The sequence below is a fragment of the Adiantum capillus-veneris genome, chromosome 30 (assembly GCF_014529385.1).
Source record: "Adiantum capillus-veneris isolate H3 chromosome 30, ASM1452938v2, whole genome shotgun sequence".
NCBI classification, from domain to species: domain Eukaryota; kingdom Viridiplantae; phylum Streptophyta; class Polypodiopsida; order Polypodiales; family Pteridaceae; genus Adiantum; species Adiantum capillus-veneris.
In genome coordinates this window covers 91,241,963-91,269,358 of record NC_140960.1, presented here as the reverse complement: position 1 = coordinate 91,269,358, position 27,396 = coordinate 91,241,963, and the positions used below count along the sequence as shown (strand labels likewise).

Below are 27,396 nucleotides of genomic sequence, written 5' to 3'. Positions count from 1 at the left end.
AGCTATTAGTTAGCTTCTTACATCTTTTTAACCAATTCCTTAGATTTTGGAGAGTTTGCAGGATTGATGTTTTGATCGTGAGTGTATTCCTCCCTTTGGTCTTCATGCCCTTACTACTTCCAATGCATATCAGCTGCTCATTCGTCCCACTCAGATTTTAGAGCATGGTAATCGGTGATAAAATTTGCACAAACCTCTTTGTTGGTGGAAAAGTTTTCTTACAAAAGACTTGGAGGTGCAAATTGCCTCTCAAAAAATGGGGTTTTCCCTTGGCGCTATCTCAGAGGTATGCTTTCTGGTCGGATCTTTCTAGCACATTGGTGTATGCATAGTTTTTTCATACCCGTGTGGTTGCCCAGCCGTACTTCCGTACTCGTCCAAGTACGGAAACGTACGGAAAGTAATTCCGTACCCGACAAAAAATTTGGGGCAAAATATTTTCGCATGCAGTTTTTTGGCCGCGCGAGTTAGAGTGCTGACTCTGTTATGAAGGCATTGCAGCACATCAGTGAGCTGCGAGCTATGAATCAAGGTCCAGCCCATCCTCTCGCCCTCAATTGCTCACCTTCGTGCCCACAAGCTAGTCTCTAAATTCTAATTTCTGAACTTTCTATGGTTTTGTGTTTGTGTATAAAGTTTTAAACATGCTGGTGTAGTATGTAGGTTTTTAAGCGTCCTATGTAGTAGGCTATCGGACGTGTGGAATTTTTGGGTAGTCTGATCCGTACTTATTCCGTACTTCCATACCCGTGTGCGTCCAACGTATGGTTGACGTATTGAAAAACTATGGGTGTATGGCTTCCTCTTTATGTGGCTATTGCCAACAAAGACAGTACCTCATATGTTATGGTGTTGTTTTCATGCTCAAGAGTTTTTTCATGAGGTTACACTAAGGTTGCAATATCATTTCCCTCGCTATCGTTCTGAAAGACTCTTCTGGATTTGGCCAATTGAATCCACCGTTATCAAAGTATGAGTATACTTTCTTGCCCGAGTGCAATTCTGGGTCCTTAGGGCTATTTATCGCACACGTAATCTCCTTCAGCAGGCTTTCCATCATGGCAGCAATTATTCAGCTTTACTCTACCCATACTTTCTTACTCAACTCCTTTAGTCTCTTTGTGATTGTTTCCATTTGGGAGACATCTCAATTCATTGGAGGTTGTTGATGACTGTATCAGCCTTTTCGTGTGGCTTTATCCATTTTGCATTGCTATGTCTTGTACATTCTTCTACTTGATGGAAATTCACTTTTACAAAAAAACAAGTGTTTATGTGTGTGTATGTGTGAGTTGGGCAACACTTTGCTGGTCAGGCTTATGCGGATGACTCTTTGTTTATGCCTCATAACCGCTATGATGATGCTCCACAAATTATGCATGCTCTTCACTTGTTTGGATTGGCGGGAGGCCTCAAAGTTAATTTCCGTAAATCTAAGCTGCTTCCTTTGAATGAGTATGATTGGCATAAGCTGTTGTGGTCAGGGGAGATTGTTCCTCCACAAGTCATAGTTCGTCATTTGGGTTATCCCCTCGCTTGGAATGAGTCAGCTTCACAAAAAAACGGATTGGGTGCTCCAACGTTTGTACTCCAAGTTAAACTATTGGAAATTGTCCACTTGGCCTCTGCATGTCCGACTCAGGATTGTCCAGTGCATCCTTATGGCTTATGTGCAGTTTTACTTACCTCTATTATCATGGTCTCGGTCATACTTGCATTCCCTTATGTCTACTATTTTGAAGCATTTCTGGCACACCTCAGCTCGTAGAAAGGGTCTCCAGCTCTTATCTATTGACAAGTTGTGTTCTCCCAAGCGCCTTGGCGGGCTGAATATTTTGGATTTGCGTAGTCATGTTCTGGCTCGGAAAGCTACCCTGTTGCCGGTCTTGGTGGCACAACGACAACCTTGGTCACCTATGGTATCACATTTGTGTGCGCATATTGTCACTCCGTCCTTTGGTCATTGGCAGCCAACCTATTGGGAGGTCATTTTGGCAAGCTTGAAGGGCACATTTCTAGTTGTCCCTTTACTCATTCTCTTGTTATTGATTGGAAGGCTGTCACATTGCATTTGGAATGGAATGGCCGGCAATCCTCTCTTGGCAATTCCCTCTGATTTGAGAGCCTGCATTGGAGCAAGGCTTTCTCTTTTACTTTGGTCCAGTGCTCTCCTCATCAAGCATATTTTCTTTCTCAAAAAAGGGATAGGCCAAGTGCATCAAGTGGTAGATGACACCGGTCATGCTCTTTCATTCTCTGCTGCGAAGTCTCTTTTTGGATTGGGACCTCATTATTCTCCTCCTTGGCAAGCAATTCGTGGCATGCTTGCCGATCTCTCACCTATTCCTCCTTTGAATGAAGACTCCCGTTGTTTGGATTGGAATATTGCCAATGTCAGCTTGGAATACATTCAGCCAGTAGTGTCTACGCTCTCCTGCAATCTGATGCGTGGATTGTGCGTCATGATAATTAGTTGTGGTAAGATAAGAAAGTTGTTTTAATCAGATAAGAAAGTTGGATTAATCAGGCATAACCAAGGTGTCTTTACAGATATGGAGGTCCTCTAGCATTTGGGTGACTATTATGAAAATGTATGAAGTTTTATGTGTGAAGAAGAGGCACCAGATAGTTGATAAGACCATTTTCAACAGTACTTCCAACTGCGAGAAGAAACATAACTAGAGCCTGTGGAGTGTCAAGATTTGGGCAACTTTTCAAGAGAAGGCCACAGCTGCATTGCGTTCAGGCAGCAATTTCAGTGACTGGTTTGTGTGGCATGCAGGTGGCACTCGATCAAGCTGCATTTCTCTTGGATCTTGCATCGGTAGATGGAAGCTGGGATAGTATTCGAGAACGATTGGCAGACTGTTACAAGGAAGCTGGGCTTGTAGAGTTTTCAAATTTCATATTGCTTGCAGACTAAAACTAACATCTGCAATTTTCTCAGACAGCTCTTTGAACTATTCTTGGAGGGCCAGCCTGTCTATCACCTTAAGGTGTTGTTTTACCCTGAGAAATCTCCAGATTGTCAGGCAGGGCTGTCAGTGGCGAAATTCTTTGCGGCGGTGCTACTAGGCCCCTCTTCCGTGCTTTACAAGTCTTGATCCTTCCTTGTATTGTGGATATTATCGAAGATTTATGTACATGTACTCTATTATCATAAAGTCCCAAAACCAAAGAAAAAACAGAAAAAAAAAACTCCTTGTACATTTCGAGATTCAGTCATTTGATTTTCTCAGAAGGGGCCATAGAATTAAGTACAAAAAAGTTTATTTTTTGCATTTTGTTGACCTATCATCGATGTTTCTATGCGTACACCTATCATTACCTTTATAAATGCTCCACTTTACAAACTTCAGTTCTTTAGTTTGTGTTTAAGCACAGAAAGGGTCAAAAGCATCAAGCATGTCTCTCAAGAACTAATCTTAAGTAAGCCACGCTTGCGTGCTTACCAATGGCAATAAATTTTACTGCATGATTAACTAGTCACCTTGCACTATCGTTCCACTCGAGAAAGCATGGCAATTGTGTACCTTGCTATGGAATGTGCAATGTACTCCAATTATGATCTCTTGTTTGCAAGTAGAACACCTTTGATATTGTAAGATAGTTGTATACTATTTGTATTACAGTTACATTGTGCTTTCATCCAAAAATGAAAATTAAGATCTCTTATTTGTAAGTAGAAGTCACCAACACCTTTGATATTGTAAGATAATGTATATTAGTGTTATGGTTAAATTGTGCTTTCATTAAAAAAATGAAAATTTCATCAATCTACTTCAGCAAAATTTCAAATGCATGGTTTCAAGAGGAAACTGTACAAAAGAAGAATAAAACTTGATTGGGCTCATGTATGAAGTAAAAACTTTATCAACGGGAAACTTCTTGGCAAATGTCTTCTAGTTTGCAGCCTTGTTGAATTTGGATCTCGAATATCTTGGAGAGTAGTTTCCTCATCATGATTAGTTTCGATAATGACGTAGCTAATGCTTGGGCATGTGTTGACTACCCCTCAAGCTTACCACAAAATTGAATTGAGACTCTGCCATTGCAAAGCATTTGGGGTTTTCTAGACAGCTATTATTGACATGTGAAAGATTTGATTTTGATTTTGGCAACTCATAGGACATCAACACCCACCACACATCCATGGTCTCACAATGCATGCAACAACTAAATGTTTGTTAAGAGAACCAAACATCTGCATGTTTACTCACGATTATGCAGAGATAAGCCTCTGATTCAATGGAGGAAATGCCTTTACATCAAAATAGTATATGCCCTTGAGTCAGAATGGCCAATTACAAGTGGAAAATATTCTAGTATGTAATAAATTGTCATTGCGCATAGCTCTTTTTGTATTCATGTTTGCTTTCCATGGTTTTCAGGAGGTCAAAATTTAGGTATAGTTGATTTTGAGACATTTACCCTTTAGACTATTTTGAGGGTGACAAACAACTATATGTTTTTCAATTATATCTATAACTCCTTTTACTTCTTTACATTCTTCTCTTCATTGGGCGTGATGTGCTTATTGGAGAATTGTAAAGCTTGGTGATTGTTAGTCGCAAGATTTTCTTCTTTTAGTCTTATGGCATGGATTTCTTCACAATTAAATCCATCCATCTTACCTATCAATTCTGTTGACCATAAAAACATGGCTATTTAAATGAATGTCTTCACAATTGAATCCTTCCAACTAACCTATCAATTCTATTGATAATCGAAACATGTTATCTAATTGAAATTGTGTTTTCTTTCCATCTTTGTGTGTAAAGATTTTTGGGGCTATGCTAATATGTAGTCATATTTTTTCATCTATTTAAGGTTGGGGTGTATAAGGGCCATTCTATATGGTCCCAAGTGTTATAAAAATAAAGCCAAAAGAGGAGGGTTTTGCATTTGAAGTGTTGAAAGGTTGAATTTCACGTTTGAAATTCAAGAGATTAAAGATTTTTCTTTGCAGTTTTTTTGTATACTCTCAAATTTTCAAGTCCTTCACATTTTTTTACGTTGTAGCATTTTCTCCTCCACGTCCTCTAAAGATGAAATGCCAAAGAGTTGATTGTGTTCTCCCTCTTCTATCACATCTCTCTTCCTCCATGTACCCTCCACAATCTTATTTGTGTCCTAGGGCTCCCTCCAAAACTTCAAGTATTGTTTTCCCTCTCTTCAATCTACCTGTGGAGCCTCTCTCCTCTTTTTCTCACCTTCCATTGCCTTTTTTACCTTAGAGGTTTGTGTCCATATCACCTTTTCAATCCATCTTGGTTGACATTATTTTTGTTTACTTCCATATTTTCCATCTTCATTTTTGTGCAAATCAACTTCACTCCACCAATAACTAGATATTGCTAAGCTAACCTACCCTACTGATTCCAACTTTGTGCACAGTGTCTTGAACTTCATCCTTGTCCAAAGTTTTGACAAACAAGGGTTGAGCTACAAGTGCCATCTAACCTATAGGTGTATCCGGTCTACTGTGTATTTTGGGTTCTTCAAACAAGGGGTGGCTTAGAAGTGCCATTTACTCAGTTTCTATATCGTGTTGATTGTAGACTCATCTTGCGCTCTTGCATTTGAACAATAAGAATACTGTAGGTTAGGAGATACACACATGAATCAAAGGACAAATCTACGATACAAAGAATACAAAAATTTTGTGTCAAAAATCCTACATAAGTTCATTTCAATTTAAAGGTCATTCTAGTTCTCGACTTTCTCATAACGTTTTGAGTCTCACTAAGTGTGCTAAGGCTGCTCTCTTTTGCCGATCCAGTATTCTCTTCATAGTATCATCCTTCATGCATTCTTGTTGCGTAAATGCTACATGTGTTTATGGACACTAAAATGCATGAAACTTGATAGTATGGATAGACAAGGCAGACAGAGCATTCATCTACTTTTCAATTTATTTAAAGACATATTAGATTAATCTCTCGCATGGTGAGTATGACATGGCTGATCTGATCATGGGTGAAGATGATGATGATAGCACCATTGTCAATGATGTTGTTGGTGATAGATGATCATGAGAAATCAGATAAGAACGCAAAGCATGATTGTGACATTGACTAACAAGTAGTGAAAATTATGAAAGGCACATGAGCTCATTAAAATCAGACACCACTATAGAACACTTAATTATTAACCTTTATGGCACCTTGAGGCTAGGGAATCTTTGCAAGCATGTAGTTTTGTGATTAAACCAATTGTTGTTTGGCGTGAATGGGTACTTTATAAATTGAGAAAGAGAAATTCACTTTATATACAAACATACTTTCATCTATGTTGTAATGTGGGACCATCACAACCAAAAGGAGTTACCATACTGAATCTACATGGAAAAATGAAAAATTGTATGTGTCTTACCTTTGCAAGCTTTTTTAGTAATGGCCATCAAGTTTTTGTAATGTAAAGTATGTATATGTCACATATAGCATGTTTTGATGGTATGATGAATATGGAATTTTTGGGGATGTAAACCAAATGCCTTTCTTATATTTAATGATGACCACTCTTTCATATATCCATATCCATTGACACTCTCTTTTCCAATAACAAAATCCCACCTCCATCTCTTGCATGGGAACCTCTCCCAATATTTTCTTCCTTTATGCATTACCCACTAGATAAGTCTCTAAGTATGCACACACACCCAAGGGTTAGGGTATTGTAAGAAACACACCATGGTTGTGAGGATACTCATTCATATACTATAAATTTGGGATTAGGAGCACTAATTGTGAATTTCCTTGACAAGGCATTCCTAGCATTTCTCTCTATCTAGTCAATGACCTGCTATGAACCATACGGAAAGCACATTACCATACCCATCATTTCTAACCCTCCTTTGAAATAGCGATGGAACATTTACCACATTGTGAATAATATTATCTCTATATCCTTATTTTCCCATAATCTCATGTACTTGTTTATGAATTGGCATACATGATGTCTTGTTCCTGGTATGGATGCATGCTAATATCTTGCACCATTACTCTCTCTCTCTCTCTCTCTCTCTCTCTCGCATGGGGTAAATAATCAATTTTGTGTACCTATGCTTGCATGATAGGATACACATTCATAATTAATCCTCTCTCTCACTATCTCTTGCAAGATGTGGACACTAGATGATTCTGTGGTTGTTCCATCATCGTGTTGAGTGCCTCCATTGTATCCGGTGTTGGTTGATAGGTTTATTGCATCCATCAGAGCTAGGTGGTGCCCTTGTTTTCTAAGCGGAGGTGTCCATCTAGACTCGTGAGGCAAAGATGACACGACTATCATGTGTAGAGGGCATGTTACCCCCCGACAGTTTTTGCTTTCCTTGCTTCACCATATGCGTTGGCCATATGTAAAAAATAAGTGCTTTGTATCAACTTGATCCAATTCCATTTGCACTCAGCCTCATTAAGATTTTACTTCCTAAATTATCTTTCTAGAAATTTTATTTTCTCTTTTCTGCTTACCTTTATTTTTCTTGTATCAATCTTGCATGATGTACCGATGTGCATCTATGAATTTGTACAAATTAGGTTGGAGAGTAATCTTTCTTATCATGGAGATGACTTCCATGGAGTTTGGTAAGAATTGAGTTCAATAAGCTAGTTTATTTTGCTATCATGCAGATAACCAAGGGGGAAAAGAATGTAGTGTTTGTAGGTGTTTGTACATATGGGACATACTACTAAACTTTATAAGTTTGAAGGTACATAAAAATTTATACCATTTAAAAAAAACTTAAATCATACATTTTTAAAGGATATCTGCAATATATGTAACAGCATCGAAGATCACAAATCAAAGGACAAATTATTATGTGCATTTATCACTGAATAGTCAAGTGAAACAAGTCTCTTATGTCTACTTCATAAGGCAAGTCTCCTATATCTACGAGTCTCTTATGTTTGCTCACAACAAGGGATACAACTTATCACTTGGTCAAATACCTGAAGGATATTTCATCAAAACAACAATCAAAAGGAGAAAGACAAAAGTAAACATGAAATCCAAGAAACATGTTGCTAGAAACCATTTCCAACAATAGAAGGTTAAGAAAATTTGGGTTCCAAACTCTCAAGTGGTAGTAACAAAGATGGAAGCGAACTTTTAGTTACGGGTGGTGCAACTAGGACTAATGTTATTCAAAGACAAGAATTGATGGTCCCATGAAGCTATTTCAAGCTTACGGGTTATACAAGGGCAATACATGTATTTGGTTAGCCAAGCTTAACCACCGACAACCTCCTCAATAGACATGGACAACTCCAACTGCAAAGATAAGCATGTTGATTCCTAATGGCATTTGGAGAGTCAAAGAAAAGGAGACATTATCAAAGTCAATGGAGGACTATGACATCAAACATCAAGAGAAAAAGCTAAAGACGACCAAAGAGGTACGCAAAAGAAGAAAAGGATTTTAAATTGGTCTCTCATCTTCCTTATTTTGAAAATATAAGCTTTCCTTTTATTGAAAATTTCTTTGATACGACCTCAAGAATCTTATGTGAAGTCGCTAGGATGCAAAAAAACATCCTTTGATAGTCAAATTCAAACTCTAACATGTTGTTGGGCGGACCACGGTTGCAACAAGCCAAGGTGAAACAAAATTGGTCCAAGCATACATAGGTGAAGCTTAGTGCATATGCAAAGATTAAAAGGCTATAAGCTCCCGCCTCCCACCCAGCCAAGGTTTAGATAGATATTCTTCACTATAGATCACACCTTCCTCTTGTGTTGCCTCATTGATGGTACAAAAGCGTGGAAAAAGAGGCTATACTTTTGATAAAATTCCACGTGAGAGGCTTTTTTGACACCTCCAGAATCTACGAGTACCATTAGAGATTATATGGGCCATATACACTCTATGCAAGCAAGTAATAGGGAGTGTAACATGCCCAGGAACTATCAACCCCTCGTTCTAGCACCATCAGTGTGAAGCAAGGATGCCCACTCCCTTCGACCCTCTTCACGCTCAATTGAGACAAGAACTTGCAAATAATCTAGTGAAGATTATGCTTTATGCTGATGTGATCCTAGAGTCAGAGGAGGGCTTTATCGTCACCTTGGGGCTTTAGACAAGTTATGCACACATATACACTGGGGGCTGACACCCCATACCCCCCAAAGATGCCATATTATTACAAAGATCAGTTCCTCATTATCCTAACCGATGGGTTCATCTAGAGACCAAGCTATATGGACACCTACATGCCTCATAACTCACGGGTAGTGATTCATTAGCTCACAATAGCATCACACAGACTAGAGATTGAGATAAGTAGAGTTGAAAACACTTTTGGAGAAGAGAGGATGTGTTGGGTATGTAACGTATTAGTCTCAAATCTCCAAGTAATATTCTCTGTGGTCTAAGAGTCTTAGCTATTCTAAGTACTACTCGAGCTGAAAGAGTTGAGTTTATTTATGTTTGCCACTCAAGCTAGTATAGATAAGCATAAGCGTTGAAATCTATGTATGTTATGCATGGTGGAGTGAAGGAGAAAATTCCAAAAGACACTCAAGCATTGAGCACTATGAGATATGAGTGGAGAAGCTTCTACGTTGGAAATTATTCTTGGGAAAGTGGAAGCTATTGAGACGTCTTTTTGAATGAGAAGTATGGCAAGTTTTTAGAAGACGGTACGATTAAATGAGTATGCCATGAGGGAGAAGATATTGTAAGCATGATTTGAAGTTGTGTATGCAATTGAGTAGGATTTTGGCTTGACTCAGAAACAAGCTTATGTAAGTCGTGTAACTCTTTTTAAGCATATGCAGCTTCACTGTCTGATAATTACTTTGGAGCACTTCAGGACGGGGTTTTGTGTGATTAGTCGTTATAACATAAGGGGTAATAAATCTTCACCTTCAATCATACAAAACTGTATTGAGAATGCAGAGGATGACGGGGCAGTTTGACCCATTAGTCTTAAGCAGTTTTATCTTCATTCTCAAAAGTTTTTAAATGCTGACAATCCTTTATTCTCATTGCTCTAGACTTGGTAGGGGCTTTATGCACAATAGGAGAAGAGATAGGTTTTTGAGAGCTAATAACATAATTAGATGAGTCTATATTATCAATATTCAATACTCTATTAACTATTTATGACTTTAAGGTAGGTTGAATGTCTACCGCCTAATTCTCATGTAATTTTACTTCCGTCCATGCAATTTGGTCACATCGCAGCATTTGAGAATGATCATCAGAACGCATAATGATGTTTTGCCCTTTATGATCTTTTTTCTCTTTTGCTATCAATTTCCCTTCATAAATTGTAGGAAGTCCTTGAGTCTACTGCTCTTCCTAAGACAGAAAAAGCAATTTCTACATTGGGGGTCATGTGCTTTAGATCACAACCGACTATTTTAATTGCAAGAGTTAAAGCTTTGCCAAAATAGGGGTCATCAAGTGACACATTATAATTTGGATGAACTTGCATATAAATTGGTCCATCTGCTAAGTTGCTTTCAATTCCTCCAAGGAATTGGTCTTGCAAATTTCTATGTCGGGTATCTAGAATCATTATTAAACAAGATATTGTTAAACTTGTTCTAAACAGAGGGTTTACTCCTATTTGTACACAACCAAGATGAACAAAGTGATAGCCCTTTTTAATGGCTTCACCTTTATCATGCTATAGGATCTCAGTGAGCTTTATAAAATGCATTTGATTATCTGTAGGGATAGATGCAACTGATCTATTGTCTGAGTAAATTGTTAAGGCTTTAAGTTTAAATAAATTTTTATATTTATATACATGATTAGGTTTTAGGGTTGGTATCTGCCATTGCGCAGGGGACTCTGCTTCTTCTACAGCTATGGAGAGATGCGCAAGAGACTGTGTCACTTTTGACAATGATCTCTGTTGCAATTAGGGTTGCAAGGAAACGCATACATCTTGGAGAAGATGAAGGAAGCTCAAGGCACACAATAGAGAGTGTGTTACTTAGTGTGCCATGAAAGATAGATAGCCCTAGAATGAATGGGTGTATATAAAATGCACGGGGGAAAAAACCTCCTAAAGAGGGAAAAAATACCCCGGCGGTCCTAATGTGCTCACACACATCACTACCGCATGTAGATGGTAACAAATCCCCCCTGGAGTGATGCGGTGAATGAGAGCTGGCACATGAGTAAAAAGAAGTGCCATGCCCTGAGGACACGATCAGTCCACAAAGGGGAGTAAGCCCAAAGCTTTGCGGAAATCTTCGAGCTTCTCACAAGACAATGCCTTTGTGAAAAGATCTGCAAGGTTGTCTTGTGTTGGCACATAAGCCTTCACAAACATGTTTAATAGGTGCTTCAAGAGGCGGCAAAGAAGCAACCATATCAGATTTCTGCAAACGCAGCAAACTGGCAAAATTCAGATGACCAAAACGTGCATGCCAAAGTTTTGCATTTGAAATAGCCCTTAAATTTGCAACTGCATTTGCAAAATTTTGTCCACACTTGTCATACAAAGTGAGCTTATACAGCCCACAACACAAAAGCCCAGATGCAACAATTTTATCACCAAAACTGAGATCATGAAATGCACATCTGTCATCTACAAATTTGACTACAAGTCCAAGTCTAGCAAGTGCAGATACAGACAAAAGATTCTTCTTGATCCCAAGTACAAAAAGTGCATCAACAAGTGTGAAAGAACTGCCATTTGCAGGAGTAAGCACAATCTTTCCAACTCCCTGAACCAGATAAGAGGCATTGTTGGCACAAGTGACTGAATTCCCATGAGGGACAGACTCGAGAGAGGTGAACAATTCATGATGTGAGGTAATGTGCTTTGTAGCACCACTGTCAAAATACCACACATGTCAATCTGCAACAACTGACATGCATGCATCATGGATAGTTGGATTGTAAGTACACTCTACACTAAAAGCCCATTCTGCATCAACATTAGCATCACAATCTCCTTTTACAGAAGACTCAACAATGGCTACATTCGTAGTGGAACCACCCTCTTTCTTCTTAGCCTCTTTGGCCTTCAACTTAGGACACTGCTTGATCAAGTGATCATTAGCTTTACAATAATGGCAACGCATCTTCTTTTTGCCCTTACCATTAAAATTGCCAGACGAAGTGTTGCCAGTAGAAGCATTGGGAACAAAAGTTTTGCCACTCGCAGCAGAACCATAAAAAGTGGTTGCATTGCTGTTACCACCCTTTCTTTGAGAAGAAATAAAAGCCTATTCAACTACACGCTATCTAGTCCTGTTTTTTTTGGAAAGTGACTCTTGCAACAGCAATGTGCATAATGTATCAAACTTGACAACTTCAGGATTTCCTTGGGTCATAAGTCTCCAAGTACTAGCAAAAGTCTGGTAAGAATCTTGTAAGGCATCATGAACAGTCTGCACAAGGGAACTGTCTAAAATGACTTCACCTGCACAAATAAGTTTCTCATTGATATCCTTGACACCAGCAAGGAAAGTGTCCATATCTTCTTCCTCATGCATAATCTTCGATTCCAGCTCTTTACGCAGCAAAGCAATTTTAGCCTCATTGCGACTTGCATAAAGACCTGCTAGAATATCCCAAGCCTGTTTTGCAAATTTTGTTGAACGAATGTGAGGAACAATGGTGCGCTTCACAGACAATGAAGGAGCGCTCTCTTTATATAAAGAGGTGAGGTGCCATTCAAAGGCAAGTATTTTTTCGTGAGCACTAAGTTACTAGTGGAGAGGGAATCACTTTTCTAAGGTGACTTTATTAGTGGAGAGGGAATCCCTTTTCTAAAGTGGCTTTAGCGTTTGAGGTGGAATCTTCAGGGGCACGCCACTATAGTTTTGATGCTCACGCTTTTTTCCAATCACTATGTGCTGGCACAGCCGTGGCATCTTTCATGACCTAAGAGATGATGTCACTCCACCCCGCCTGTGGAATGAGTTGACTTAAGATGTCAGCAAGGACATTTTTTGAGCCTTTAACGTGTTCATACTTGTAGTCCCACTGAGCAAACCAAGACGTCCATCAGATTAGTCGTTTGTCTTCGCTAGCATTTTTTGAAGTGAGGAATCTTAAAAATTGTTGAGATCCATTCGGAGAATTAAGACTCTTCCCAAAACAAATAGCCTAAATTTATTTATGCTTATTTTGGAGCAAGAATTTCTCTCTGAGCAGAAGGATAACTTTTCTCTGCTTTTTGGAAGGAGCCGCTAGCAAATCTGCAAACTATTATTTCTTTTTCTTTCCGAGAAAAAGATCCTTCTATTAGTTAATGAAACTACCCATAGGGCTACAACCACCTCTTCAAGAGAGGGCTACAACAACCATGATGGGGAGACTCTCCCAATGAAAAATAGCATATGTACAATGGGGCTAAATCAAGAGATGGGAGGAGGGAAAAGCCACACAGGTGGTCGGTAGTGCCATCGGAGTACACCCTGGACCATGGTGTAGAAATGCCCAGGACGCTAGGGTGGAAGGAAAGCCTCTTTGCGCTCCTGCATGCGGTCGGAGCTGCCCTGTAGTCTCTCGAGCTGTCCTCTGAGAGTGTGGATCGGCTCTAGCCAAAGATCGCAAACAGTCTCTGTTGGTGGCACAGGGCGAGCCTCAAAGATGCGAAAGCAACGGGCCCGCCAGATGAACCAGAGTGTCAGGCCACTGATAAGCTCCCAACAATCCTCTCTCTCACTGCACCACTCCTGTGGAGTAAGCTCTGTGGCAGGCTGGAGTGTAGGTCCCCCCCCCCCCTGCATCACTATCATCCTGGTGGTGGAAGATAGCTCAAACTGAAGTGCCGGGCCCGTGAGGGTGGACCAAGCCGCTGCTCCCCAAGTGTACTGTGGAGAGAGCAGGCACCAGCCGAAGAACACGAAGCCACACCTGTTGTGCCAAAGGACAGTCCCAAAGACAGTGACGCTGACTCTCCACAAGATGGTCACAAGCTACACATGCGGCCGAGAGACCACTATGCACTAGCCAGCTCCCAACTGCTAAAGCTCTGTGTGCGACCAGCCACTGAAACAAGGTGACTCGCCTCGGCTATCTGGAGTCCCACAACCTTTCCCAAAAGGCAGCCAAGAACTCAGCTGTGAGACCCTCCTCCTGCCAAATGAGGTGTTGCAGCGGGGCAGGCCTCGCTCTGTGCTGCTAGTATGTGACGTCCCAGTCGAACAATGTACTGAAATAACGGGACGCCTGGGTGGTCTGCAAAATAGAAAGGGTCCCTCCAAAGCCACTCTCCAGGATCCCATTGTACTCATGCCAGTGGACAGCACTCCCAAGCCCACAGTCTCCAGTGTCCAGTCTCAAGAGCTGCTAGGTCAGGATCGATGACACAAGTCCTCCCACAGATGCCCACCACTCGGATCCTCTGAAAACAGCACTCTGCCACCTGCGGGGCCTCTACTGCAACTCGTTGTAAGCATCCCTCACCCTGTAACTCGAAAAAAAAGGGATGGAACAGTCTCTGAGTAGGCCCGGACTGAGATGAGAACCTCCAGTCGTGTGAAGGCTCCCATCCATTTGCCTGGCTCGAGAGGTGTGAGCCACTCAGCTGGAACTGCCTCTGAAATGTCCTGGCACATGCTCCGTACCCCTCTCATGCCCTGTAGCGCTGGAAACCCTCCAACTCCTCTGACAAGCGTGAAAACTCTAACCAGTCACCTAGAGAGCGTGTTGGACCCACTGCCATGGGACCCCAGGAAACATGAGGCCGACTACCAACCAAGTGGCCTCTCTGAGTGCTAACCATGGGGTTCCAAACAAGGGGCTATCGCAGATGCTCCTCCATGCAAGTAGGCTCACGGTGCTCCAGACCTCACCGCAGGTGCTCCCAAGATCGAAGCAACCCCACAGCGAAGTGATCCTCCAGTCTCCTACTCAAACCAACTCTGCGCATCTCTGTGAAGATCCATCTGGTCGAAGGTTGCCAGGGCCTCCTGCCTGAGGCACCCTAGCATGAAGCCGCTGTAACAAGAACTCCTTCAAGGGCTCCTCACCTGGAAGAAGACCTCGGACGATGAACTTCCCCAGAAGGGCTCTGCTCTGCTGTGCCGGGTCTATGATTCTTAGACCTCCCTGTGAACAAGGAAGGGTGATGACCTACCAAGCCACTTTGGCCCGGGCTGTCAGCGTGTCTCGCCCTGACCAAAGGAAGTTCCTGATCAGCCGCTCTACCTGGCTGATACAAGAACTCGAGAAGATCCAGCAAGAAGTGATGTACCACATAGTAGACAACACCTGGTTGGCCACTACAACTCTGCCAGCCAAGAGAAAGTCGTGTGGAGCTCCAATGTAGCAACTTCCTCTTGATAGAGAGGAGGAGGGGAGCAATCTGCTGCTTGGGAGACAAGTCCAAACCAACCTTACAGCCCAAGTACCGAACTGCAGTCCCTAGGGAATCCACCTGAAACCCACACCTGGCATCCAATCGGGCACAGGAGCACTGCCAATCGAGAAAGCCACTGTCTTTCTCCAGTTGATCAGTGTGCCAGATGCACAATAGAAGGTCTCAAGAGCCTGCTCACAGCTATGGAGGTTGGCTTCTTGGCCATCCAAGTACAAGGCTGAGTCGTCAGCAAACTCAGCGTCCAGAAGCACTAAGAGCCGTGTGCAACTCCTCAAGCTAAAGTGGCAGCTCAAGCCTCTGAGGCATCTCCTCAGTCACAAGGCAAGGCATATGTGCCCACACCTGCTCCCTGCATACATCCTGACGCTCTGGCTGAGGCTTTGCTAACAGTAACTCACGGTAAAAGTCTATAGCAACTGCACGCATCACAAAACTAGAGTGTTGCCACGCATCCGAGACCCTCCGAGTCATACAAAAACTCTCCCAAGCTGCCATCTCAACTCCATGTACAGTAGCATGGCTACCACCAATCCTGTCAGAAGGGTCCTCCAACATGTTGAAGTCCCCCCTATGCACAAGTGTTCTGCCTGCGACAGAGACTCTACTATCTATGTCCAAAACTCTGCTCGTGCACTCGCCACATTGGGCGCATAGATGTTCAAGAAGCCCACAAGGCAACCCTAAACCTGCATAGTGATCCATTGAGCCCTGCCTGGCACAATAATCCCTCTGCCCACAATGGCCTGCTGCAAAGAATCCGCAATAGTCATACATACCCCACCCTGGATGCCTCCAGGTCCAAAAGCAGTTGACCAAAAAGTATCATATCGACCACGTAAGAGATCGCCACAATGTCTAATGTGGCTCTCACACAAATGGTGCTCCTGTAGCATAAGGAGACCAATCTCTCCTCCCACAAAGCAGCGTTGAAGCTTCTGACGCAATCGGCCCCGCTGACTCTGAAACGGGGGCCCACCAAGTCCCTGCACGTTCCATGAGATGATCCTCATGGGGAGCGAGAGAGAACAAATGTTGCCGCAGTAGCTAAACGTGCTATCTTCGAGGCTGGCTTGGATGGGGAGTAATCCGCATCCGAGCGTCCTCTAGATAGGCGTGACTGCAACGAGTGCCTGGCCCAAGCCCAAGTAGAGCGAGCCGTATGTAAAGCAACCTCCTCTATCTAGGAGTCCTCATGAATGTGTACATAGCATGGCAAGCACTGCGTATCAGCAAAGAAGTAAACCACAATGTTTCTACAGCCTGCTGTATCTGGAGGGGTCACCGAAAACTTGGCCAATGGCCACAAAGTCTGAAGCATGTCTGTAACTCCTAGTTCTCCCATGTGGTGAGAGAACTCTAGGACCTGTGTGTGCAACCACACCAACACTAAGTTGAGAGTCCACTCAGTCTAATCCCTGCCGCAAAGGGGAAAAGAGAAGGCAACCTCTGAGTCCAAGGCTTCTATCCCCCTAGCTGCAAGGAACAAAACATGGACCCTGAAGCAGGCTGCCTCATGGTGTGCTGAGGGGTTGCCAAGAAAACGAGTAAAGTCGTAGTCGAAGAAGTCCCATCGGTGCCGAATGTGGATGCTCGTCAGACCACGAGGGATAGCTGCAAGGGGAGACTATGTACCTGTAGAGGGGTTCGCAAGAAAGGTTGTCGCTCTCTTGCCAAGCAACTCGTGGCAAAGGCGTTGCCAAGAGATCTCCTAGGAGCCGGAGATGGCCATGCCCCCTAGGTCGCCTGTGGAACTGGAGTGGGAGAGGGGGAGTAGGAGCAGGGGGAAGAGGTGGAGAGGAGGGACGGGGGGGAGCGGCAGAGGTAGACGGGCGGGGGGGGAAGAGGCGGCGGGAGCAGGAGGTGGGGGGGAGGAAGATGAGGAGGGGGGGAAACTCTGGGGGAGGGGGGGGAGGGGGGGGTCTTTCGAGGGTGAAGCTGAGGTGGGGATGGAGCAGGGACCTCATCCTGCTGAAGAGGACCAAAACAGTTCCCCGTCGGAACCCACTGCTACTGGGTAGGCGCGTGAGGATCACTCTAAGTGCCAAGCTGTCGCTGTGGCCCCTGCCTCGTCAACCAGGGACCTGCTGCCATCCCTCCTCCGCTGGAGCCCCAGGCTCGAAGGGTGGCTCTGCATGTGTGCGTTGTGTCTCTACCTGTGGCTGTTGGCCAACCCTTGTAAGTTGGGGCTAAGTTTGTGGTGTAGGACGAGGCCTCCTCCGTGGACAGGCCTTCGTGAGATGGCCCACCTGTCGACAAATGAAGCACTGGTTCGGGAGGCCCGAATACTCCACGCTCTGTCTAAACCAACCTCCACTCACTCGAGGAAGAAGAATGACCTTCGGGAGCGTGTAAGTGTCCCTGACCAGAACGCAAACTGAGGGAATGCCAGCCGCCTTGGCAGCTACTGAGGCTGCCGTGCGAAGTGTCTCCAAGACAGTCCCAATCGCTGAGCCTATCCTGGACAAAAGTGGTAAGTACTCCCTCCGCAAACCAGGAAAGCAGACGGAGATGGGGATGTGTGCCTCCTCTACCAGAACATCCGAAGCAGGGTCAAAACCATGTCTCGACTGTCGAAAGTGGGCTCGAGCTACTCGGATGGTCAATGGACTCATGGCGATGACCTTGGACGCCATCTCGGAGGTCTCAAACTCGATCTGATAGTAGCCTCATCCGAGTATCTGTACGTCCAAGATCTTGCCCACCTCTGCAAGAAGGCAGGCCTAGAGAAGGTCACGTAGCTCTCCTCTGCTGGGTCGGGTGCCGAGAATCTTGCAGATGACAGAAGTCGCCTGCAAGCGCTCTACCTCTGCAGCTAGGCTCGCTTGCTCTGTCGATGAGAGAGCAAGTCGAATGGTGGGCTCAGCGGGGTCGGGCGAGGGGGCTTCGGAAGAGTCCCTCTGTGGTGGAGCTGGAGCCTCCATCTGTGTCTACTGCTGTGTCAGAGAAGCGGATAGAGTGATTTCGTTGCAACAGACCTTGACGAGCACTGTCCAAAAAATAGCACTGCCAACGCGAGCTGAAGGAAACCTTCGGGAAGAAAGACAAAGAGCAAAGAAAGCGGCCGGGGGGGGGGGGGAACAAAAGGCAAAGCGCGTAGAGGAGGGGGGGGGCAAAGCGGGTGGCAGGCGCGGTGGGGTTGGGTAGCGCGAGAGGCAGCAAAATGGGGGGGCAGCGGGCTGGGAAGCGGGCGCGGCAGCAGGCGGGCAGGGTGGACAGCACAAGGGGCTAGCTACGCATGGGGCCGGGCAAGGCGGGCTACGCAGGGGGTGGGCAGGGAGGGCTGCACGAGGAGGTGATGGCAGGGGTGCTACGCAAGGGCAGGGGGTAGGCAGCGATGGCGAAGAAGGGGGGGAGGGAGCAAGCGGGCAGTAGTAGCGAGCGCCATTGGGTGTAGCACTTTGCTTTTTTTGCAAACTATTATTTCTTTGTTTTCGTTCTCTTCGCAAAGAATTGCACCCCAAGCTTCTAGCGAAGCAGCTGTGTAGAGGATAAGTTGTCCCTTGCCTGGTAGCTTTAATGGGGGGAGCTGTTTGCATATCATTTTGATTAATTCAATGGTTTTACTATGGGAAGCATCCCACTTCTTCGAACTGTTTTTCTGCAGAAGCGCCCTGATTTTCTTTGTGAGGGTGACTACATAAGGGATATTCCAACTGATCCAATATAGGCATCCTAGGAATTGTTGGAGCTCTGTGACATTTTTCGATTTATTTGGAGTTTTGGCAATTTTTGCTAATACATGCTCCTGTAGCTTGATAAATCCATTGCAAATAGTGATACCTTAGCAGTCTACTTCTTCTTGAGCAAAGCTGCATTTGTTATAGGATAAAACTAGACCTGTTTTGATTAGAAGCTTGTGGAATTCGATCAAATGTTGCACATGTTGTTCAATACTTTTGGAGTATATAAGAATATCATCCAAATATACCAACAAAAAAACTTTTAATACAGCCAAATATTATTTCAACCCTCAGTTGGCACTCTGAAGGGGTATTTGTTGATCCCATAGGCATGGAAATCCATTGATACATACCTTGAGGCACAAAAAAAAGCTGTTTTGTACATATCTTTAGGATGTACTTCGAATTGCCCGAATCCGCTTTTAAGATCGAATTTCGAGAAGATTTTTGCTCCATTATGATTTTGATTAAATCTTCTTGAAGGGGGATAGGAAATTTCTTTGGAACTAAAAATTTGTTAAGAGGTTTGTAATCAATTACCAACCTCTTCTTTCCCCTCTTTTGTTCACTATGGTTGTTGATGTAGAAGGCTTTGCAAGCCTAGTTTGAATTGGAGGGTTTAACTATGCCTTTATGCGGTAGCTCTCTTATTTCTTGTTGACAAAGCTCAATGTCTGTTATTGACATCCCGGGATGAGATGCTTTGATCGGATTGACTTCAGGGATAGTTGGAAGAGTGATCATGTACTTTTATTCATCCTAGAAGGCTAAAGGGTTATCGTAGGTTCTCTGCAAAAAAAAATCATATTTGGTTTTTGTATTTTTCTTTCTCTTTCTGGAACCATTCTCTAAATTTTCTATCACAATAGTTGATGGATACCAAACAACGATTAATAGTGTAACTAGATTTTTGTTTTATGGGAGTGGTATATCTTTTTCCCAAATAGAAGAAGTTAAAGCTAGTTTCTGTGAAGGTGCTAGGGGCTAGTTTTCAGACAAGGTCAAAATCGACTACTAAATCTTTGCACATATTTGAGTTGTGTAAGGATAGTCTAATAGGTAGCTTGGCAGTACCTAACTCTATCCATGTATACACAAATTCCTTGATAATGTCTTTGGAGCCATTGCCATATATAACATGTCTAGCTTCTGGATATAGTTTGATCATTGTTGATGGGAATAAAGTTTTTTTAGCAAAGCTTCCTCCTGCACCTGTATCCATTAAAGCGTCAAGAGCAATTGCTTGAAACTCTTTTGGTTTGATTAGCAGTCCAACAATAGGAATTGCTACATTATTCTCATTGATAATTTTTGTTTCATCAGCCATATTTATTTTCGTAGATTCTTCAGTTTCTTCTATGTGTGGCTGAGTTTTCTGCTGCTTGAATAAGGTTATCATTTCCTTAAGGTTCTGTATGTCTTCTTTGGATAGAAGGTTACCTTTTGGTGTTGGTTCTTTGGATAGTAGGTTACCTTTTGTTCTTTTGGTAGAAAAATATCCCGTGGAACTGGGGCTAGAGAGGTTGTTGGATATAGTGGATATTTCTCACCCCGCCTAGAGGGAAGAGCTTCCTCCCTTTCTAGTAGATTGGTTTCCCATCAAAGTAGAGCTTGTTTCTTTTCAAGTAATTCTTCCCTTTGTCGTAATGCTATTTCTTTTTGGAGAAAGTCTTTGTATGATGGACCAGAGAGTTTATGTGATGTCGAGGGAAAATTTTGGGGATATTCTTTGGTTTCATCATCAGAATTGGAAGGAGAGGAGGGTTCTCTTCCGGGTGGTAGCTGATGGGTTGGTCTGGCTTTGATTTTGCCTAAGACTAGATTGTTGATAAAGTGATGATCAAAGAGGGGCTTATTCTCCTGAATTTGTTTCATTTTCATTTTCTTGGCTAAAGCTTGAATAAGAATTCTTTCTAAATCTGGTGGCTTAGGTTTATCAGCTTCTTTCAAAGCAACTTTAGTTGCTTCTGAAATGTTTCTAAAACGTAGTTACCTCATTGTAACTTTTCTTTTAGAAGGACTTTTTACCTGATTTTTTAGAGTTGAGGGAGAAATCTGAATTGTTTGACCTATATTGTTGTTTTCCTTTAGAAAACTTTTTCCATTGTTGAGGATTAAAAGGAAGAGGCATGAAGTCTTACAAACTCATTACGTTAAGAGCTATGGGACAATCCTCAAAACTTGAGTTTGAATTGTAGTTGATGTTTGCTGATGAAGAAGACTTGCTTGCAAATTGAGCAATGCTAAATTCAAACTCTGAGATACCTGAGAGGATAGCTCTGAGTAGCTATACCCATCTTCTAGGATTATATTTTTGAACGCCACTGATTTTTTCTTCTTGGGACACTCAGAGATCCAATGACCTGTTTTGCCACAAATAAAGCATTTATTATCATTTTTTGTGGATGTAGACTTCCTTTTTTTAAAAAATCAATGTTTGGGTCTTCGTTTAAACTTCTTCTCCTTTTTACGCTTCTTGGGATGCTTGCACAAGCATTCCTTCTTTTTGTTGGCGCATCCAAAATCTCTAGAGTAATAATTTTGCTTGCAAAACTTATTTGAAGGTTTTGAGTCCTTCAATTTTTTTTGTGCTTGCTTTTGAATACATAGTTCTTGTATTACTACCTGTAAGGCTTGGATTGTATCTCCAAGTGTGGCTGATTGGAGATTCAGATTTTGGTTGTCCAATTTCTCAATAAGCAGCTTTGTAATGGCTTTTGGCAGTTTATGCACAAATTCTGCTTTGACTTCTCCATAATGGTATTTACCTGCTTTATATATTAAATTTATGCAATAGATACAGAAATCCCAAATGGAGGAGAAATTACAGGTTTGAGCTTCATGAAAAGCGTGTAATACCAATGTTGCTTGATCTTCTCGATGCTCGATGACCTCTTTATAGATAATTTCAATTAAGAGTAGGAGAGGAGAGGCATTTCCTTCAGGTCACATAATAGAATTTTTGACTTCGGGGGGAAGCATTTCTTACCATCTTTTGGGGATGCTTGTAAAACCATTTATTGCAGCTTCTACTACAGTCTGCTGTCTCATGCGCCAAAATAACATTTGTTGATAAATCCAATTATGCATATATCATGAACTAGGATGATATCGTCATGCTCTAGATTGTAAATGTCAAAGAAGGTAATATCTCCTATCTTTTCTATACCTTGCACAAATTGCGTAGTTTTTTGAGTTTGGGCGGCACTTGTGGATGCTTCTTCCATTGGCTTGTCCTTTTCCATTTGGAATGAAACCAGAGGGATTTCTAATTGAGAATCATCTATTTCTAGTTCATCATCAAGGTTGAAAGGAGTTACATGTATACCCGGGGCGGTCACTTTTTAGAATGTGTATTCTATCACGTGAGTTAACCGGAGAGGATTATAAAAAGATCAAAATGTATCAAAATGTATACATACAGAGGGGGGTGGGGGTTTTTTAAATAGGCACGTAGTGTAAATATAGTATGTATATTGAGATATTATTAATAACCTCTTGAACGCACGTGATATAGGAAGCTTTTGATAAGTGACCGCCCCAGGCATGTATACTGGGAGGAGATGGAAGGCTATCTGGAATTATTTCTGCTTGAAGACCATTGTAGATAGTTTCCTCATAAAAGTAATCAAATTGGTCCCAATTACCTTGGAAGAATACTTTGCCATAATCATTGATTCTTTGCCTGTGTTCTTCATTTGACATATCCCAAATTGGTTCTATTTGGTCTTCTTCCAAATTGTAGCCGATTGACTATGTGACAACTCCTTCAGGGTTTTTTGATGGAGGTTTGCATGTGTTGTAGATTAATTTGTTACAATTTTTGTGACAACAAGCAATAGTGAAGAGATCTCTTTCATCCTCTGACAAGCTGCTTTGCATATTGTAATGAAGCCGCTCCACGTTTTCCCAATCTTCCCTGCGGTAGGGAGACACAGATGTTAGATAGATTTTGTCATCATCTTTGGAGGCCAAATATGAGAGAGAGAGAGAGAGAGAGAGAGAGAGAGAGAGAGAGAGAAGAAGAGGGATATAGAGAAAGAAAGAGAGAGATAGTGATATATATATATATATGTGTGTGTGTGTGTGTGTGTGTGTAGATATATATATATGTATGTATATATATATGTATTTTATATATATATATATATATATATACATACATATATATATATATATATATATATATATATATATAAAATACATATATATATATATGAGAGGGGAGAGAGAGAGAGAGAGAGAGAAACTCACTCCAAAAGCTCTTGGAGTGAGCTTCTCTTGTGAATATGAAATCTAAGGAAAAAGCGAAAAAAAGGTCGCCCCATTCCAATCCCCCACTAAAGAGTAGTTAATTGACTTACGGTTCTCCTTAAGATGATATAATGCATGACATTAGATGCATGATAATTGGCACGTATAGGCCAAGGAATCTTTGCAAGCATAGCTATGTAAGAGAAATCCACTTTATGTACAAACACAGTTTCTTCTATGTTTTAAAGGAAGACCATCACAACCAACCATTTTTACCATGCTTAATCTACATCAAAAAATGAAAAATTGTATGTCTTATCTTTGCAAGTATTTTAAGTATTGGCTATCAAGTGTTTGAAATGTAAAGTATGTATGCATCATATATAGCATTTTTTTATGGTATGGAAACCATGGAATTCCTTGGAGATGTAAACCACATGTCTTTTATATATCCATACCCATTTAGGATCACTTTTCCAATAAAATTTCCCACCTTTCTCTCTTGTGCAAGAATCTTATTTTCATCTTTTCTAAATTACCCACTAGATAGGTCTCTAAGTATGCACACACACTCTCTCATCTCTTTGCTTCTCTCCCTCTCACCTTCGATCACCTATGTACATACTATATGCACATACATACATGCATTCTCTCTCTCTCTCTCTCTCTCTCTCTCTCTCTCTCTCTCTCTCTCTCTCTCTCTCTCTCTCTCTCTCTATATATATATATATATATATATATATATATATATATATATATATATATATATATATATATATATATATATATATATATATATATATATATATATATATGTGTATGTATGTATGTATATATATTATGTGAGTGTGTGTGTGTGTGTGATATATATATATATATGTATGTATGTATATATATTATGTGAGTGTGTGTGTGTGTGTGAGTGTGTGTGTGTGTGTGATAGATATATATATATATATATATATATATATATATATATATATATATATATATAGAGAGAGAGAGAGAGAGAGAGAGAGAGAGACAAGTACACACACACGCCCTCTCTCTCTCTCTCTCTCTCTCTCTCTCTCTCTCTCTCTCTCTCAGTGCTTAATATTGCTCAACCGAATGCCATTTGCACCACTCAACTTCGCTAAGATTTTATTTCCTACTTAACTTTCTAGAAAAACAAATTTACAATATAAGAATAATGAAAAAATCATTCTCTTTCTATGATTCTTTATTGTGCCCAGCTTATCTTTGCATTATTTGTCAAGAAACATGGCAAAGACACTTGAAAACTTGTAATGCTTGATCATGGTGTGGTGTTGATATATGAAGAAGTATAAATCAAATTATTTTGGAGGCTAGTTTTTATTTTCATGGAGATGACTTCATGGACTTAGGTAAGGATTGAGTTCAATAAGCTGGTTTATTCACCTATCATGCAGAGCTCCACAGTTGAAAAGTATGTAGTGCTTGAGTAACATATGGTGCATATTATTGAACTATATAAGTCAAGGTACATAAAAATTCATACCATTAAAAAAAATCAACTTAAATTATAGATGTTCTTAGGATATTTGAAATAATTCAGTAGAACATGTACTCATGCCATAATAAGTGAGAAGCTCTTCGATGTACTTTACCTGAGTGAGTTGGATCCACTTTCCCTAGAGGTATATGTCTGCTCCATAAGACAAGTCATCTACATATACAAGTCTCTTATGTCTATTCTATAAGACCTTCTCTAATTGGTCATTTTCTAAACTTCCAAGAGTGATTAATGATCATCGTTGACATGATTTTGAGTATGTGCTTTTGACATGAATTTAGTCTACCGATTGATTACAGAACTGGCACATTGACTCTCACACGTAACAATAAAGCTTTTTCCATTCAAGCAAAACTAGAGCATAAAAAAATTTTGTCCCTCTCACACAAAAGCTATAAGAAAATAGAGAACAACCTATTTAGTGCTTGTAAATGAAGTGTCTATTGATTCTAAAAATCCACACAATTCTTAACACAATGCATGTCTCTCTCAATTTAAGGACTATTTTATACATGATTTGCCTCAAGACCATAAAAAGACATTATAACCCCTTTGTAGAGCACCTTATCAAGTAAATCAAAATTCACACAAAGAAATACAAATCTAATTCAAAGACTTACTCAAATAAAGACTCGTATGACCTAGTAGTTCACCATATGGAGCTACAATACTTCTTTCCATGTGTGTATAGACTACAAGGTTTTAAAGTAGATCAAGAATAGGTTTCATATTCTTGGAGTAGATGATTTGTTGAACAAACTAAAAGGGACAAACATTTTTAGTAAAATTGACCTTAAGTTTGGGTACCATTAAGTAAAAGTGCACCAACCACTCTACATATGTATGATGAATATGATTTTTATCAATCCTTAGAATTTTATCTTTTTTTTTAAAATGATATCTTGATGTTTAGTAAGTTTAAAAAGGAACATAAAGAACACTTGGCACGTGTATTTGACTTGCTTAAACAAAACCACTTGTGACTCAATCTCAAGAAAAGATCATTCTTACATTTATTCATTGTTCCTTGTAGTTATTACAATAAGCTTGTCTGTAATTTTGCTTACAAATCTCATTATTTGACCCTCCTCTAGAAGAAAAACACTCCTTGTGCATGGATTGATTTGCAAGAAAGCTCATTTAATACACTGAAAAATGCTCTAATTGTCAAAGAATCTAGGATTTTCCTACAAACACAACGGAATTAAATCCTTAAAGGAGAGTTTTCCTTTAAGAGGTTTCTTTAGAGAAAAAATTTAGATTGTGCCTAGCTGATTTCACCATCAATACATTAGAACATCATTTCATGCACATAGTTTGAAGAGGATCACACGATTAAGATTGACAACTTATTGATGAGCGAATTTGCTTGGAGCCAGTCCCCCCTTCAAAAGGACTTTGTATTATAATCTCTTAATGTGAGCTTTGATTACAATACAATCTTGTGCTCTTGTGGATCTTTCCTTGAACCAAGAAGATGATGAAATTTATGGAAAAACCCTCCTTCCCATGCCCTAAACACCCCACCGAGGAGAAAGAACTACGGGATAAGAGGAGAAGAGGGTGAAAGAAAGTATTTCTTCAACAAAGAAGCAACAGTTTATAATATGCTTACTCCATGTTACCATATACATGTGGTAGTGATGTGTGTGAACGCACTTAGGATCGTCTGGAAATTTTTTCTCAAGAGTTTTTCTCCTCCGTGCATTATATATATGCCCATCACTCTAGGGCTATCTTATATTTCCATTGCACACTGAGTAATACTTCTCTTTGTTGTGTGCATTGAGCTTCCTTTGTCTTCTCCAAGCTATGTGTATTTCCATGCAGCCCTATTTTCAACAATTGGTATCAAAGCAGGTTGCATCCTCCCGGGCTTAATCACCAGCATTGCCAGCAGATGCCTGCTCACTTTCTCATATTTTAGTGAGCTTTGGTGAGCGTCAACAGGTCGACAAATACTTCGGGAAGGCTCTTAGAGCTTAGTCTGCTCAGATTTAACATTCAAGCTCATTTCGGTCTCCGTTTCCACTATAGGCAGTACTGCAAAGGTAGTTTCGTCATTTTATGTAAAATTTTTGTCAGTGTCATTTTCTACATAACAGATCCCTTCCAGTCTTCTACGGGTTGTGCTATATAGCACGTCTTGGTCTCGCTTCGTTTCTCCTCTTTTCGGACAGTTTTCACATCTGGAACATTTGCCATGTCTGACAACAACACAAATGTGTTCAAGATGTTTGTTGCTGAGGATAAATTGGATGGGGACAATCATCCAATGTGGGCTTATATTATGAAACATGTACTTGTGTCAAAAGGCATGTGGAATGTTTGCAGGGCATTGATGTTTGTCCTGGTTCTGAGGATACAGGCGATGTTGAGGATGTTGCAGGTTTTGTGACAGGGTTGCTGCTAGCAAGAGTTGTTTTGCCTACGGCAAAGCAAGCTTGTTGGGATATTAGAGATGCGTAGGCTCATGCATTGATTGTGTTATCCATGAAGCATACTATTACTCCTCACATTCGTTCAGCTAAATCTGCAAAACAAGCTTGGGATATTCTGGTTGGTCTTTATGCAAGTCGAAATGAGCCTAAAATTGCATTGTTGGGTAAAGAGCTAAAGTCGA

General features: G+C 41.2%; 1 protein-coding gene across 1 annotated transcript in view; it reads left to right on the top strand.

The window, feature by feature from the left end:
• Positions 1 to 3,209, top strand: part of LOC147418392 (protein IN CHLOROPLAST ATPASE BIOGENESIS, chloroplastic-like) — a 115,787-nt gene extending 112,578 nt beyond the window's left edge. Inside the window, exon 11 of the mRNA XM_086506934.1 lies at positions 2,783 to 3,209. Coding sequence (XP_086363060.1) covers positions 2,783 to 2,923 — 141 coding nt within the window. The 3' untranslated portion in view covers positions 2,924 to 3,209. The remainder of the gene's footprint in view (positions 1 to 2,782) is intronic.
• The last annotated feature ends 24,187 nt before the right edge of the window (positions 3,210 to 27,396 follow it).